At 57.0% G+C, this 15452-nt stretch overlaps 5 protein-coding genes across 7 annotated transcripts, besides 7 other annotated features; 4 read left to right on the plus strand and 1 right to left on the minus strand.

Moving 5' to 3' along the window:
• Nucleotides 1–390: 390 nt before the first annotated feature.
• EKO05_0009351 (uncharacterized protein) lies at nucleotides 391–2310 on the minus strand (the record flags this gene model as incomplete). The annotated part of the gene is made up of 1 exon (XM_038941999.2): nucleotides 391–2310. One exon carries the CDS (start codon nucleotides 2308–2310, stop codon nucleotides 391–393), a length of 1920 nt encoding a protein of 639 aa, XP_038795943.2.
• Nucleotides 2311–3717: 1407 nt separating this feature from the next.
• On the plus strand, nucleotides 3718–5349 carry EKO05_0009352 (3-hydroxyphenylacetate 6-hydroxylase; the record flags this gene model as incomplete). Its single annotated transcript, XM_038942106.1, has 2 exons — nucleotides 3718–4960; nucleotides 5018–5349. 2 exons carry the CDS (start codon nucleotides 3718–3720, stop codon nucleotides 5347–5349), a joined length of 1575 nt encoding a protein of 524 aa, XP_038795944.1.
• Nucleotides 5350–5826: 477 nt separating this feature from the next.
• On the plus strand, nucleotides 5827–8148 carry EKO05_0009353 (uncharacterized protein; the record flags this gene model as incomplete). Its single annotated transcript, XM_038946758.2, has 1 exon — nucleotides 5827–8148. The coding sequence occupies one exon, from the start codon at nucleotides 5827–5829 to the stop codon at nucleotides 8146–8148; it is 2322 nt and encodes a 773-aa protein (XP_038795945.2).
• Nucleotides 8149–8235: 87 nt separating this feature from the next.
• Nucleotides 8236–8649, plus strand: EKO05_0009354 (uncharacterized protein; the record flags this gene model as incomplete). 3 transcript variants are annotated; one of them, XM_059637518.1, is made up of 3 exons in its annotated part: nucleotides 8236–8356; nucleotides 8462–8476; nucleotides 8537–8649. In XM_059637518.1, the coding sequence occupies 3 exons, from the start codon at nucleotides 8236–8238 to the stop codon at nucleotides 8647–8649; spliced, it is 249 nt and encodes an 82-aa protein (XP_059493501.1). The 3 variants fall into 3 exon arrangements, with proteins under 3 accessions (XP_059493501.1, XP_059493502.1, XP_059493503.1); XM_059637519.1 differs by having other exon boundaries at nucleotides 8432–8649; XM_059637520.1 differs by having other exon boundaries at nucleotides 8462–8649.
• A 201-nt stretch (nucleotides 8650–8850) lies between these two features.
• On the plus strand, nucleotides 8851–13083 carry EKO05_0009355 (DNA-directed RNA polymerase; the record flags this gene model as incomplete). Its single annotated transcript, XM_038946760.1, has 1 exon — nucleotides 8851–13083. One exon carries the CDS (start codon nucleotides 8851–8853, stop codon nucleotides 13081–13083), a length of 4233 nt encoding a protein of 1410 aa, XP_038795947.1.
• Nucleotides 9028–9076: a tandem repeat.
• A 387-nt stretch (nucleotides 13084–13470) lies between the features above and the next one.
• Nucleotides 13471–13490: a tandem repeat.
• Nucleotides 13491–13647: 157 nt separating this feature from the next.
• Nucleotides 13648–13680: a tandem repeat.
• A 509-nt stretch (nucleotides 13681–14189) lies between these two features.
• Nucleotides 14190–14222: a tandem repeat.
• Nucleotides 14223–14302: 80 nt separating this feature from the next.
• Nucleotides 14303–14330: a tandem repeat.
• A 133-nt stretch (nucleotides 14331–14463) lies between these two features.
• Nucleotides 14464–14503: a tandem repeat.
• A 231-nt stretch (nucleotides 14504–14734) lies between these two features.
• Nucleotides 14735–14765: a tandem repeat.
• Nucleotides 14766–15452: the final 687 nt, after the last annotated feature.

Here is a 15452-nt window from a genome sequence, read left to right on the forward strand (position 1 = left end):
GAATACACAAGTAAATTGCCGTCTTCCAATGCTACATCTGCGCATTCAAGACCCCTTTGGCTTTGAACGAAAGATCTCGTTCTACCACCCTTAGCACGCAGTTCTATTGTTCCAATCCGCAAACACAGATATACTCGAGTACCAACATGTAAGTCAAGGAGATGACCGAAGATGGACGTAAATATATGTGATAAAGCTACATACATGATGAACGGACCCTCAACGACACCAGTGTTCACGAGTCCCATTTGACAATCGGTACAAAGAAGCAGATGAAAGCAAGCAAAAAGCCAAACCCGATTCACGTTTAGCCTGTTGTCACACTATCCAAGTAGACAGCACGCTGGAGCCCAAACACAATGTCAAGATGCGCCATAGGGAAAGCTGCCCTTAGCGGTAGCCATGGTTGGCCTCTTGACTACAGTCGAAGGAGAAGGGTTGCACGCCAGGTTGGTCATCCCAGAAAGATTCAAAGTCGGTGGGACGATCGCTGCTCGCTCCGGTTGCGGTTTGCAAAGGCTGGTGCTCCAGATTGGCTAGGTTGACGCGACGGACGTTCGGGTTCTGATCGAACGATACCGCGTTCCCTGTGTTGGCGCAAGCGGCACCATTCGACCAGAGCTGGTTAGAGAAGAGAAGATCATCGGTGCCTAGCGATGGATCTATTGATGTACAAAGAGGGTTGTCAAAGTTGAGGTTCGGCCAAGAGGCGGGTGAGTTTGCGGGCATCGGATACTTCACGTCGTCAGGTGATGGATGCGCAGAATGGTAAGAGTAAGAGAGAGATGGCGTCGACGCAAGGGGCGACATCTGAGCTGGCGGCTTCGCTGTGACTTGGGTATTATGCAAGCGAGAAGTAGGCAGACCCGGAGGTGACATGGCAGATCTTGACATAGATGAAGATGTTGCCGGCTTGGCCAGCATGGGTGGCGATGTCACAGCGTCCTGCTGGCGTCCAGCATGTATTTGAGGCTTGATGGCTGCAGACATGTGAAGCGGCTGTCTCGAAGTTGGGTAGTTCGGCATTGGGCTTGACGCGAGCTGTTGTGAGGGCTGTGTTGTGTAGTACGGTCTGTTTGTAGTAGCTGGAGTGTGAAACTGAGGCGTAGAATCCCTCGATGTTGGCACCTCAGAGTTAGCACCTGAGCGGGCCCTAGTCTGCCTTGTACCGATTCTCCGTGCTTTTTTGGGCCGGGGATTGAGGTCAACTACAGCTTTTGTCTTTCCTCTCTTGCTGTTGCCAACACGGTTCTGGTACTTTCGAGCTGCATACGCGATTGGAGCGTTGACAAACATCCTGATTTGGCTGGCGGAATTGACCACGTCTTCGCAGATTGTCTTTTCTCGCTCGAGCGCATCAATGATGTTTTCCAGGCGACTCATACAGTCAGCATCACGGTCTTCTTTCTCCCCCTTGCGATCATCGTCGACGTAGTCGTTGTGGTGCCATCCACGAAAGCCCTCCTTGACCTGCACAAGTAAACAATCAAAGAGCTTGTGTGCAAATGCTTCGACGAGGTCCGACTTGTAGTGGGCTGCATTCACCCAACGTTTCATGGCGATGGAGTGTGTGTTGTCTTGGGCACGATCTCCACGGGTCATCGCGTCATAGATGCGTCCAACTTGATACTGACGATCCTCTTCAACTTCCTTGATGCTAGGGTCCTCTTCAGGAAGAACATATGGCTGACGGCCAAATCGAGTGCTCATATGGCGGTGGCTTCTTGCTAGATCCGAGTTTAGAAAGAGACTGCAGTAGGGCCCATATGATGTGAAGCGATGTCCCGATGACTCTGTCGAAGTAGCTGGAAAATTCGTCATGGGTGTGACAGTGGGCCTATGTCTTGTGATGGTGTAGGAGCTGTGAGGAGCATTATATGGAGAGGCAGCGGTATCTGTAGAAAAGCATTGTTGTGTATTCCTTTCGCGATTCACAGAGATTGGTCCAGGGTGTTCATCGTGAGTTATGGCGCCACGTAGAAGTGAATCGTCATGCTGGGATGCGCTCTGTTGGGTTCGCCCGAAGCCTTGTTGTGTCTGCAAGTGGCTTCTCTGGGTGTCGACGCCGATACTAGCAAGGCCGGATTGGTTCGACGTGTTTGCCTGCTCTTGATGGCCGTCGTAGGAGTCAAGGTACTGCTGCAGGGGATCCAAGTGCTCAACAGATGTTAGCTCTTTTTCGAAAAACTCTGTGTAGACGTCGTCTCTAGAGCTCGAAGCGCAGTGTTGCTCGGTGGCTGGATGCTGTTGGGTGTGGTAATCGCCTGAACGAGGAGACAATGCTTCGTAAGACGATCTGGATCGTTTCATTGATGCGCTTGACTCTCGAAGATCTGCGAAGCTCAGTGATGCCGGTGTGATGTGGAGGAGATATATAGAAAGAGGGAGGACCAAAGATACAGAGCTCTTGTCACAGGCAACCCCTGTGAAGAAGCGTTGGCAGCTGATGAGCGTATCAATCGTGCCTCTCCGTGGACCGTGAATTCTCACAGCTTCAGGTACACAGCAAGTGCACAGCACACCCGCGCCACCGGGTTGCCGTTCTCGGACTCTCGAAGCCTCATGATGTGCTGGGTGACTAGCATTGGGGCAGTGTGCCGCGACTGCGTTGGATACTTGAGCCTGTGAAGAGCGGCTGCGATACCGCAGCGTTGCCGGTCGACCATCCACGCATCGTTTGCGTGGCCAGCCAGGCGGATTTTGAGAACCATGAAAGCTGGATCGTCGAATCAGATCTAGCAAATTCTGGATTTGATGTTTCCCGATAGACACGAGCCCCGAATGATGCCGTTACACTCGTGGGTAAGATCGGAGGTGTGATCACTCAACCGTAAAGTGTAGGCGAAGACTTTGGAGGCTGCTCATCGTGCGTTCGCGTGCTGTCATATACGAACAGTGTTTGAATTACCTGATACGTCATGCCACACTAAGCTCCAGCTGCCTAGTACAAACTCTCGCCCACTGGACGCGCAACTCATCTGCTGCTCATTCTTGTTGCCTTGAGACATCTTTGTAGCAAGGTGGGTGGACTACGGCCACCAGGAATGGATTCTTTGCGGGCTCTCGATATCTATGCCATCAGTGGAGGCGATGTACAGCTCTTTTACCTCACTATCGCAGTCTCATGTTTATCCCGTAGAGAGTAGGCTCCCTACCAAGCCTTCTCGCCGTGTAGATTGAACGCGTCGTCGAACGCGTTGTTCCATTCCAACCCTCTGGAAAGATACTGCAGCATCCAAGCCATGTCCGCAAGCCAAGTGAGCAGGTTGTGCGATTCCGCACCAGAATTGCAACAGGTGTTGACAGAACCCAAAAGCAGAGCGCCAAGACGAGGCTTGTAGTCACGTGCGCGGAACCGGAAAGCATCGAGAAGAGCCCACTGAACTAGCTCACACAGCCAATCATGCGCAGCTCAAAGCCAGCCGTTGCGACGAGGCTGTTCGTCCGTTCCGTGACGGGTCACCAATTCCGCCCACACCTTGCTTCCCCGCATGAGCCGACGACAGATGGTACCTAGGGTTTCAACGAGTGCGGACGGGCACGATGAGGGGGCTGCTGGGCAGTTCCGTGCAGTTGGTTGAGCAGATGCAATTGGACGACGTTCCGAAGCGCAGTGAAATTTAAGGAACGGAGCTTCTCTACATCATCACACAGCTCACCTCAGCTCCGTTGTGGTTGACCAGACTTGCGAACAAGAGGCAGCAGCAGCATAGCAAGATGATCTCCACAATCACGCCCATTGTCGCCGAGCAACTCGCCAACCATCCGCTCCGGTCCATGCTCGTTCTTCTCCTCATCACACCCATTGCCTACCTGATCTCCAACGAGTATGTTCGCTACACGCGCCGTCTCAAGGGTTTCTCGGGACCCAGAAACTGGCCTCTCGTCGGCAACATTCCAGATATCAAATACAACGCGGCAGAGAAGTACCGCGAATGGTCTAGGCAATACGGCGCAGTTTACCAGATCCAACTCGGCAACGAGCCTGTAGTGGTGGTGAACAGCGCGGAAGCAGCGCGCAAAATCTTCGGCGGTAACAGCCAGGCGCTCAGCTCGAGACCGGTGTTTTGGACGTTCCACAAGGTGCTGAGCAACACGGCGGGCACGACGATCGGAACGAGTCCGTTCAACGACAGCTTGAAGAGGAGGAGAAAAGGGGCTGCGAGCGCGCTCAACAAGCCGAGTATTGCGACGTATGTCGACCACCTGGATTTGGAGACGAAAGACTTTGTCAAGGATGGGTTTGAGTCTGGACGTGCCGGGACGGTTGGCGTGGACCCGATGCCGATGATCGAGCGGCTTTCGCTTTCGTTGAGCCTGACGCTGAACTGGGGAACGCGCATGGGCAGCCGTGAAGATCCCATGTTCCATGAGATTACAGAGGTTGAGGCTGCGATCAGCAAGTTCAGATCCACGACGGGCAACCTGCAAGACTACATCCCCATTCTGAGGTTGAACCCGTTTAGCGGAGGTACGAAGATGGCGAAGGAGTACCGGGTCCGGCGCGATGCGTACTTGCACCGACTGAACAAGGACTTGGATGATCGTATGGAGAAGGGAACGCACAAGCCGTGCATCCAGGCCAAGATCATCGAGGACAAGGAAGCTGCGCTGAACAAGGAGGAGCTTACTTCGATCAGCCTGACGATGCTTTCTGGCGGTCTCGATACGATTACCACGCTCGTGCAGTGGAGTGTTGCTCTCCTGGCCCAGCGACCGGACATCCAGAACAAGGCCGTGGCTGAGATCCGCAAGCTGTACTCGGAAGAGCAGCCGCTGGCGGATGCGTACGATGACCAGAAGTGTGCGTACATTGTCGCGCTAGTCAGGGAGTGTCTGCGCTTCTACACTGTGCTACGCCTGGCGCTCCCACGTGCCACAGTCAAGGATGTCATCTACGAGGGCAAGTTGATTCCGGCTGGGAGCACAATCTACCTCAACGCGTGGGCGTGTAACATGGGTGAGTTTCGCCCCCAAAACACCTAATCACCTCTCTGCACACACTGACCTGCCTCAGATCCAGACGTCTGGTCCGACCCCGAGACCTTCCGCCCGGAGCGCTGGCTCGAGCAGCCTGATGCACCGCTCTTCACGTACGGCCTCGGATACCGCATGTGCGCTGGCTCGCTGCTTGCAAACCGTGAGCTGTACCTCGTGTTCCTGCGCGTGCTGAACAGCTTTGAGCTCGTCAAGGACTCGGATGTTGACACACATCCCGTGAGGGGAAGCGCAGACCCGACGAGTTTGGTGTGCATGTGCAGACACTACAAGATCAAGTTTGTGCCTAGGAACGAGAGGGCGCTGCGGCAGGCGTTGAAGGAGGCAGACGAGCGGTTGGCGGAGGAATGAGCCGTGTTGCATCTCCAGGTGTATGGTAACCTTTCATAGCCGGATAGCCAGTGTGTTCAGATGGATAATGGATAATGGAAAAATCGAGTTCCCTCCCAACCCTGTTGATGGTGGCTGGTATTGGGTTGAAACGCGGGCAGCGACAAGCGAGCGGACTTGGCGGTTTGCAAGGATGTCCCCGAAGCGCCCGGGGTGGTTATCGCTTGATCAACATGTCCTTTTCAATTTTCCACATCGATAGCTGGCCTCTTCTCGGACTCGCTTGGAGGGATTTCTTCCCTTGTTGATACATGAGCGGGCAAAGCGGGCAAGCAAGGTAGCGACGCCATTCATACCGGGCTAGACGTCAGCCCACGCCTCATCGCCTCATCGAGCCCGAAGCTCTCCCTCGAATGCGCCCATAGCTCCCTTGCACCTGTCACGTGCTGGGTCCCTTGGAAGTCAACGCCAGCTCGCCACACCGGAGATGCTGCGCGCATGGTAGCCAAAGGCAAGAACAGCGGGTGGCTGCACGAGGGCGTGATAAGAGGCAGCATGTTGGGCAAGACGATGCTCCCCACCGACGAAGAGCTGGGCAAGAAGGACGACGACCACCACTTCAAGCCAGCGAGGCGCCACAACGGCTTGGTGTGGGGCCATGCGCCTCGATGGCGGCGCAAGAGGCTCTTGCTCGCGGTGCTGGGCTTCTGCGCAGTCTCCGTGTTCCTCCACTACATGCCGGACATGCGGGCCCAGCGAGCAGACGGATCGAGGCCATCGTACGCCTCGTACGTGAAGCCGAGCGCAGACGCAGGGTACGACGGAGGAGCACGCCCCTACGAGCTCAGCGAACCCACAGGCCCGCCGCCGGGCATACGAGCGCCCAGGGCTGGAGCACCCACGCCGCACACGTTCGATGGCGCGTTCAAGTTCTACCGGCTCGCTAGATCGCTGCACGGCGCGGCGCACACCGACGGCTACCGCAAGAACAACCGCAACGTGCTGTTCGCGGTGTCGAGCTTGAAGAGCGCATCCACGATGCTACCCTTGATATGCGACATGTCCCAGTGGAACCGGAGCTGGGTGCACGCAGCGTTTCTTGGCAGGGAGGACATACCGCTGGAAGACTTGCTGGACATCAATGGCGTTGACAGGGAAAGGTGTCCGGCGATATGGCACGATGCCCGGCCAGACTACAGCGAGTACAGCACCGACGAGCGCGCCGAGCTGAGTGTGCAGTCTGCTCTGACGCACATGGACAGCTTCCTGCACCCACAGGTCGCTATCATGGATGACGCGCTTTCCGAAGATGCCTTCTTCGCACAAGGCATGCGCAACAAGACGGAGGCGCTTGGTATGCCGCTCATCGAGGTGCCCAAGAACAAGTGGGAGGACTACATGTGGATGACGCGACTCGACGCGGGGTCGTTGAAGAGTTGGCATCTTCCCACCATAGATATCCTGGTGCAAGTGCCGCCAGACTCGTCCAGTGTGCTCCCTCTCCTCAAGTCGATCCAAGAAGCAGACTACAGCGGGCTCGCGCTGCCTCGCATTACCCTTGAGCTGCCAGCTGAGCTGGATCCGACTGTGGAGCGAAGTGTGGAGAAGCTGGAGTGGCCTCCGCGCAAGACACGGCGTTCTGCAGGCAGCCAGCTGATAGTGCGTCGGCGCATCGCAAACCATGGAGTCACGCAAGAAAATGCAGCGATACGGTTTCTCGAGCTGTTCTACCCCAACAACGTCGATAGCTCACACGTACTGTTGCTTTCGCCACAGGCACAGCTGTCACCGCAGTACCTGCACTACATCCAGTACCTGCTGCTGGAATACCGCTACTCATCCCTCGCAGCGGACGACACCGGCAACCTCATGGGCGTCAGCTTAGCGCTTCCGTCCCTTCTCGTGGACGGCCAAACCAAGCTGGTACCGCCGACCGCCAGCGACATGCACGCTGAGAGATACACGAAGCTGTACGGCAGCACGGTGAGCGCTCCCTTTATGATGCAAGCGCCCAACAGCGACGCAACACTCTTCTTCGGTGACAAATGGGCCGAGTGGCACGATTTTCTGAGCCACCGGGTTTCGAAGCAGCACAAGTCGTCCAGGACTCCGTCGCGCGCCAAGGTCGTCTCGGAGACGCTGCCCTCTTGGACCGAGTACATGCTAGAATTCATGCGCGCACGAGGGTACTTTTTGCTGTACCCAGCCACCACGTCCTCTGCGGCGCTGGTTGGCGTTCACAACGAGCTCTACCACGCGCCAGAAGAGTACAGGCCCTCAGCAGAGGCAGAGGCCGACACCCAAGACACGCCGCCCCCAGCAGAGGCGCTCGATGAGCCCTTCCTCCGCGCTGTGTCTCCGCCGGCTGCGCCCAAGAAGGGCGAGCGGCCGCTCGTGCCGGGCCAGCGCCCACTGCACCGTCTTCTGCCCTTTGACGGCGACCTGCCCGAGACGGAGCAGCTCCCGCAGCTCCTCTTCAACGGCGTGAAGCTAGATCCAAGCAGCGTGGCGGTGGTGGCGGCCAAGTACGCGGACCAGTTCAGGGAAGAAGTGGGAGGGTGCAAGGTGCGTCTGGGGAAGCGGAGAAAGGTGCATGTGGGGAGCGCGGCCGATTTGTTCTGCTTTGGGGACGAGGGAGAGGATGCGTGGGAGGAGGACTGGCTGCTTGCCGCAGACGGGCTTGGAAGCGTTGCTACCAACACGCCGCTGGCTGCGGGGACGAGCAAGTGGGTGGGGGTGGGGGTGGGGGTGACTGCGGCTGCGACGCCTACCGCGACGTCTACTGCGACGTCTGCTGGAGGGCGAGGTGGTTCGCTTTGAGTTGATATTGGAGAGTGACGCGATTCCAACGTCAAGTCTTGTATAGTATCCGGCTGTCTATGAGCGGGCTGTCTTCCTGTCTTGAAGATGGCCTTGGACCCGGTCCAGCACAATGGCAACAGCACAATGTCGCGCAAAGTCATGGCAGGTGAAGTCATGGCAGGTGAAGTCATAGCAGGTGAAGTCATGGCAGGTGAAGTCATAGCAGGTGAAGTCATGGCAGGTGAAGTCATGGCAGGTGAAGTCATGGCAGGTGAAGTTATAGCAGGTGAAGTCATGGCAGGTGAAGTCATGGCAGGTGAAGTCATAGCAGGTGAAGTCATGGCAGGTGAAGTCATGGCAGGTGAAGTCATGGCAGGTGAAGTTATAGCAGGTGAAGTCATGGCAGGTGAAGTCATGGCAGGTGAAAGCAGTGGCAGTGGCTCACGGCAGCAGCAGCCCCACAAGGCTGCATGGCTCGGCTCGCTTTCTCAAAGGTGCAGTGGTGGCCCGTGCGGCTAGTGCAGCGCCCCGAACGCGGCCAAAGCGTGATGAGGTCGAAGATATTTTGCCTCTCCGCCTCTCCGCCTCTCGCGCACAACGACCACGCGGAGCCTCGCCGCGCGCCACCTCGTCTCCCTTTCTTGTCATTGCATCGCGCCCGCCTGTTCTTGTTTCTTTTCCTACGTTGGATCCCCCCCCGTAGACGGCAGCCCTGCCGCCATGATGCTCGCGCGAGCAGCCACGCGCAAGCTGCGCAGAGATGCATTCCGCTCGCCCACACAGCTTTCAGGTGCACGCGCGCTGCCGCCGCTCTGTCCTGCCCAGCTGCGACGCACATCCAACGTCAGCTCCCTCCCTGCCGCCACCGCCACACACGAATCGAGACGACAGCGGAGACCGTCGCTGTCGACACGGCGCACGACGCGCTCGCTCGTCACCGCCGCCGAACTGCACCCCCACCCGTCCTCGGCGCCCCTGGATGGCTTCATGCAGGCGTGGGGCCCCAAAATACAGCCGCCCGAGCTCGCCCGCCTGCAATCGTGGGACACGGCCAATCCCCTTGTCGTCCACGACCAGCATGCCCACAACGCACCCATGGCCCGCAGCGTTGGCCACGGCATCAGCGGCGACCCCATCGAGATGCACCAGAACCTCTACGCCTGCCTGCGAGTCGGGCGGACAGACCGCGCCGCCCTCATCCTCCGACGCCTCTCCACCATCTATTCGCCCGCCGCGCCGGAGATGACCGACGCCCACAACATCTTCCTGCAGACCCTCCTCGAGCTGGCCCAGGAGGATCCCAAGGCCGACGAGTCCATGGAGAGCATCGAGTCGTGGTACAACAAGAACATGGTCGACAAGTCCATCGCCCCCAACGCCATGACCTTTGTCACCCTGCTGCGCGCCGCCGTCAGCTTCCTCGACGCCGACCGGCAGGAGAACGTGATCCGCCACTATCTCGACATGGCCAACGAGTGCGGCCCGGATGTGCTCGAGCAGGTAAACACCTCGCCCGACTTCACCGACGAGGAGTGGAACTTGGTCATCCGCCTGCAGCCCGACAGCTTCGAAGAGCCTCCGGCCTTGGACACGCTCCACGAGCTGCAGTTCAACACCTCCGAGGCGGCCACGTCTGCCGTGCTGCAGGGCCTACCCCCGCAAGTCGCACACATCAAGCCCGTGGACCAAAAGGGCTTCGGCCTAGTCACGCTCAAGCAGGCGCTCAGCACCTTCGACGGCCCCGCCAACATCCCCTATCCTCACGACATGCAGGGCACGCAAGAAGAAAAGGACCGCGCATACGCATACGCTCGCCAGCTACGCATCGAGCAGGATGGCATGGAGGCTGCCGTGCTTCGCTGGAGGAAGGAAGATGAGAAGCTGACGGACATGGGCATCCACGGAGTCCTGAAGACGAAGAGCATCCAGGCTCTCATGTACAACTGGTACACCAGCCTTGTGCCCATGTTCAAGAAGCAGATCGAGCACGCCAAGGAAGTCACCAGCAACCCCACCAAGGCGAACCAAAGCGACGATGCCCACGCCTACGGAGCCTGGCTCGAGAGATGCACACCCGAACGCTTGGCTGCGAACGCAATCACCCGTGTAATCCACGCTTGCGTTCAAGTCAAGGGACAGGAGAGCGACAACCTCAAGCTGTCCGCTCTATCTGTGTCCATTGGCAACGACGTCATGGAGCACATCAACCTGGACGAACAAACCCGACACGAAAAATACCTCAAGGCGCAACGCAAGCATGCCCGTAGGGAGCTTGTCGAGAAGCTTTCCAAATCAAGCCACGGCACCATCGCAAAGACGGAGAGATCCAACAAGCCAGTCGAGGTACCCTTCGAGAGGACCGAGATCCCTATTGCCGCTCGCATCAAGATCGGCGCGCTCGCTCTCGAGAACGTTCTGCAAGCCGCCCGAATCACCGTCACCGCCGAGGATCCAAAGACTGGCCAGCAATTGACCAGCACGCAAGCTGCCTTCCACCACCAGATGATCCTGTCCCAAGGCAAGCGTGTCGGCTGGATTGTCCCGCACCACGAGATCTTGAGCAAGCTCCGCAACGAACCGGTCCACAACATCATGAGTGTCAAGCTCCCCATGGTGGTTCCGCCAAAGCCGTGGTCCGGCTTCGATGTTGGGGGCTACTACACCATGCCGTCCAAGGTGGTACGCCAGAAGACTGGCGACACCTCTCAACGAGCGTACGCCTCGACTGCCATCGAGAATGGGGATATGACAAAGGTCCTCGCTGGACTCGACGTGCTTGGCAAGGTGCCTTGGCAGATCAACAAGCCGATTTTCCAAGTCATGGTGGAGGTCTGGAATTCCGGCGAGGGGTTGGGAGGCCTCGTTGCCGAGAAGATTCACCTCGAGCGCCCTACGGAACCACCCGCCGACGCCGACTTCCAGCAGCGAGCCGCGTGGGGCAAGAAGCTGAAGGAGTATGAGAACCTGAAGAACGGTCTCCATTCGCAGCGATGCTTCCAGAACTTCCAACTGGAGATTGCAAACGCAATGGCCAACGAAAAAGAGCTGTACTTCCCTCACAGCGTCGACTTCCGTGGCCGCGCATACCCCATCCCGCCTGTCCTCAACCACATCGGTTCCGACATCGCCAGAGGCCTCCTCAAGTTCGCCAATGGCAAGGAGCTGGGTTCCATCGGGCTGCAATGGCTCAAGGTACATCTGGCCAACCTTGCTGGTTTCGACAAGGCTAGCCTTCGAGAGCGTGAACAGTTCGCCATGGATCACATGAACGACATCGTCGACTCTGCCACCAACCCCTTGGGTGGAAGGCGTTGGTGGGCCAAGGCGGAAGACCCGTGGCAGTGTCTCGCATGCTGCAGGGAGCTCAAGCAAGCCTTCGACCTGCCCGATCCCACCCGCTACGTCTCACAATTGCCTGTCCACCAGGACGGTACATGCAACGGTCTTCAGCACTATGCTGCCTTGGGCGGCGATCAAGCAGGTGCTCGCCAGGTTAACCTTGAGCCCTCTGATCGGCCCCAGGATATCTACACCGGTGTTGCAGAGCTTGTAAAAGAGATGGTCGAAGTGGAAGCCGAGCAGGGCAATGCTGCCGCCAAGTACGTCAGGGGTCACATTACTCGAAAGGTTGTCAAGCGAACTGTGATGACGAACGTCTACGGCGTCACCTTCATGGGTGCCAAACAGCAGGTCTACGACGAGCTGAAGGACATTTTCCCCAACTTCCAGGAGACAAAAGAGCTCCGGTCGCTGCAAGCTGTCTCCATGTACGTGGCCTATAAGATCTTCGAGGCACTCGGTAAGATCTTCAACGGTGCGCAGGAGATCCAGTACTGGCTCGGAGAGTGCGGCGACCGCATCACAACTTCCATCACCGCAGAGCAGGTGAAGCAGATCCAAAGCCGATTCGAAGGCAAGGCACCTCGCCCAGACGGCAAGTACAACTCGGACAAGATTTCAAAGTCGGGTCTGAAGCAGCTGATCAAGACTGTCGAGAACTTCAAGACGGGCATCATCTGGACCACCCCGCTTAAGATGCCTATCGTCCAACCCTACAGGAAAGACTCGCTGCAGAAGATCTCGACACCCCTCCAGGACATCACCGTTCAAAAGCGCACCGCAAGCGACGTTGTCGACAAGCGGAAGCAGCTGCAAGCGTTCCCCCCCAACTTCATCCACTCCCTCGACGCTACGCACATGATTCTTTCCGCGCTCAAGTGCAGCGAGATGGGTCTCGACTTTGCTGCTGTGCACGACAGTTTCTGGACACACGCTTGCGATATCCCGAACCTCAACGTCATCCTCCGTGACGCTTTCGTCCGCATGCACTCAGAGGACATCACCAGCCGTCTTGCGGCAGAGTTCAGTGCTCGTTACGCCGACAACATGTATCGCGCCAGCGTGCATGCTGGTACCGAGGTTGGAAAGAGAATCTCAAAGTGGCGGATTGCAAACCGATCCACAAAGTCAACGGCCACCGATGGCATTGGACACAAACACGGCACGGCGTCGTTTGACGAGATCGCGCTGGAAGCTCAGAGGCAGGAGCTGCTCAAGAGCGAGGATCCCGAGCTCAGAGCGAAGGGCGAGGCTATGGTCACCCCTACCAGCATCTGGCTCGAGGCCAAAGACCCCAAGACACTCGCTTCCTTCCGCCTCTCACTCCTAGGCGAGACTGGATCCGAAGCCAAGACCAAGAGCACCGAACCCTCCAAGTTCGACGAGATCGTGGAGAACAGCAAGGCCCTCGAAGAGGCCGTCATGAAATCAGAGGACCCGGAATCCATCACCACTGTTAAAGTCACAGCCGACGACAAGTCCAAGCGAGCCGCCAAATACCTCGGCGAAATCTCCACCATCCAAGTCTGGCTCCCACTTACCTTTCCTCCCGTCCCCGAGAAGGGCGACTGGGACGTAGCCCGCCTCCGCGAATCAAAGTACTTCTTCTCATGACTTTCCTCCGCGCTACGCGGCGACGAGGAACGAGACTTCTTCCGCCCTCATCCCCACTACGCCACCATCCAAGCGACGCCCAAGATCCGCCACTACAACCGCCTCGCCCAACACAAGACGGTCGCATGGGGCGGCGCAATGCACAAGGAATGGTGGCGCCTCGCGTACTGGAGAGCCGAGAGGCTCGAGAGTAGTACGCTGAAGGGGCGCGAGAGGAAGGAGGGCGAAACCAGGGGGAGGAAACCACTCCATCCGTCGTCGAAGCGCGATCGTCCTACTTTGCCGGGGCTGGCGTGGTGAGCTGAACTGGCTCTGTGATTTCGAATCTTGCATGTATGGCGCATATGGTGTTTTGGGCTTTTGGGATGGGACGGGGAAATAGGGAGCGTTGTTGTTGTTGTTGTTGTATAGAGGATGGATGATACCTCATGTAACCCTACTTTACGTATGTATGTGTAAGATGTATGTACACGTACGAACCCACGAATCCAAGAACCAACCATTCAAAACAAAAAGAAAAAACTCTAAAAAAAAAATCAGATCCCATCACCTTTAACATCACCTTTTCATTTCATTTCATTTCATTTATTCATCTTCCAAAACCCATCACTCAGTCTCCTCGTCCCGCGCTTCCCACGCTTCCTTCCACCCTCCCCTCTCTCCTCACTGGAGAAGAAGCATCTCCACAGCCCCCACAACCCCTCTCCGTGTAATTGCACCACCCACCCTGCAACGCCCTAATTCTCGATGCCGCGCGTTCAACGTCGGCTTTCCATCCTTGTACATTAGCTGCCAACTCCCTTCACAGTCGCGACGCGCACGGTGCTGGCGTGGGGTAGAGAGAGAGATTCGTCACGGCTACTTAGGTGTATTTAAACCCGGGGTCCTAGGACAGTAAACAGCGAGGAGCAGGTAATCCGAATCTCGAAGCTGCGAATACAGCACTGCGAGTTCTCTCCGACAGAGTTGTGTTGTTGATTAGCTCTGGTTGTCTGATGCTGCGCTTTCTCGACGACGACTGCTGCTGTATCTGCTCAGGTGTGTATAGTGGATATCTACTTGATGTGAGCGGAGATTGGATTCAATTCAGCTCAGCTCAGCTCAGCGGATGGATGGATGGATGGATGGATGGATGGATGTTCAAGACGTCACGGCTGAGGATGTAAGTTGTTGGTAGAGTAGTCCAGTACAGACGATTCCCCGCGTAACATCCAGGGAGAAAAAAAAAAAAAAAAAAAAAAAAAAAACGCCCGTTGGAGCCAAACAGCTACTTATGTGGTAGACGAAAAGAGATAAAGCAAGGTAGTGAGATGGAATCAAGTAGTCTCAATCACTCTTCCCACTCGGAATGTAGGTGACAGGTTTCCTCCTTACAAGTAGCAACACCACTACCACGACAGCACTACTAGCACCACCACCAACGTTCGTGTCCACATCAATATGCCCACCTACCCAGCTCTCCTCCTCTTACTTCTTGCCCCTCTTACTTCTTGCCACTCAAGCCCCCAGCCAACGCCGCAGTCATGTATGCTCGATTTAGAGTTTTCGCCTTCCCGGCTGGGCGGCAGATGTGCAAGCGAGACGGGGAGTAGAACAGCGGTGTGGGAAAGCGACGAAACGACGAGTCGGCGAGTCTCTGAGTCGTATGATGGTGAGGTGTGAGGTGTGAGGTGTGAGGTGTGTGTGGGGTGTGTGGTACAGCATCGAGTAGACTTCAGCTGGGGCTGCGGGTGAGACGAGCTCGACCACCACCACAATCACATCCATCGTCCCACAATTACCGTCGACGCGGTCCGATGCACAGTCACACGATGCAGTTCAAGTCCAAGATGCGGTGCACGCAGAGTCCGCTCCACCAGCGCCTGAAACCAACATGCACGCTATTTCCAAAACATCAGGTTCCCGCGATTCAGTTCCTCTTCCCCCCCGGCCCGCCCGGCTGGGATGGCAGGTATTGTGCGCCGTCAGTGTACGCGAGGCAGGCGTGACCTTGCCGCAGAAAAGAGGGGGACGGTGCAATGCAGGGAAGCGAGGAATGCATTGAGGTGCGACGTGCGACGTGCCTTGCGTGTGCATGCCGGTGGGGTGGCGTGCTGGGCAGCGTTGGGGTGGGACAGAGGTGGGACAGGGGCGTTGCGGAGGCCCAACGTCGGGTTTTTGGGATTGGTGGCGTGATTTGGTTGCGGGGATGGTTAGCGGGTTGAGGACAGTGGGCAGTGGGAAATGTGGGAGAGCAGCGTGGCGTATAGTTGGGAGAGGTGTGCTGCATGCATGACAGCGTAATAAGAGTTCATTGTAAAGCGGTGGAATGTGCCTCCTGGGGCAACGGCGCTAATTCGCCTCAAGTAAGGAAATATCAACAGTGTGGT

The sequence above is a fragment of the Ascochyta rabiei genome, chromosome 16, assembly GCF_004011695.2.
Source record: "Ascochyta rabiei chromosome 16, complete sequence".
Lineage (NCBI taxonomy): Eukaryota > Fungi > Ascomycota > Dothideomycetes > Pleosporales > Didymellaceae > Ascochyta > Ascochyta rabiei.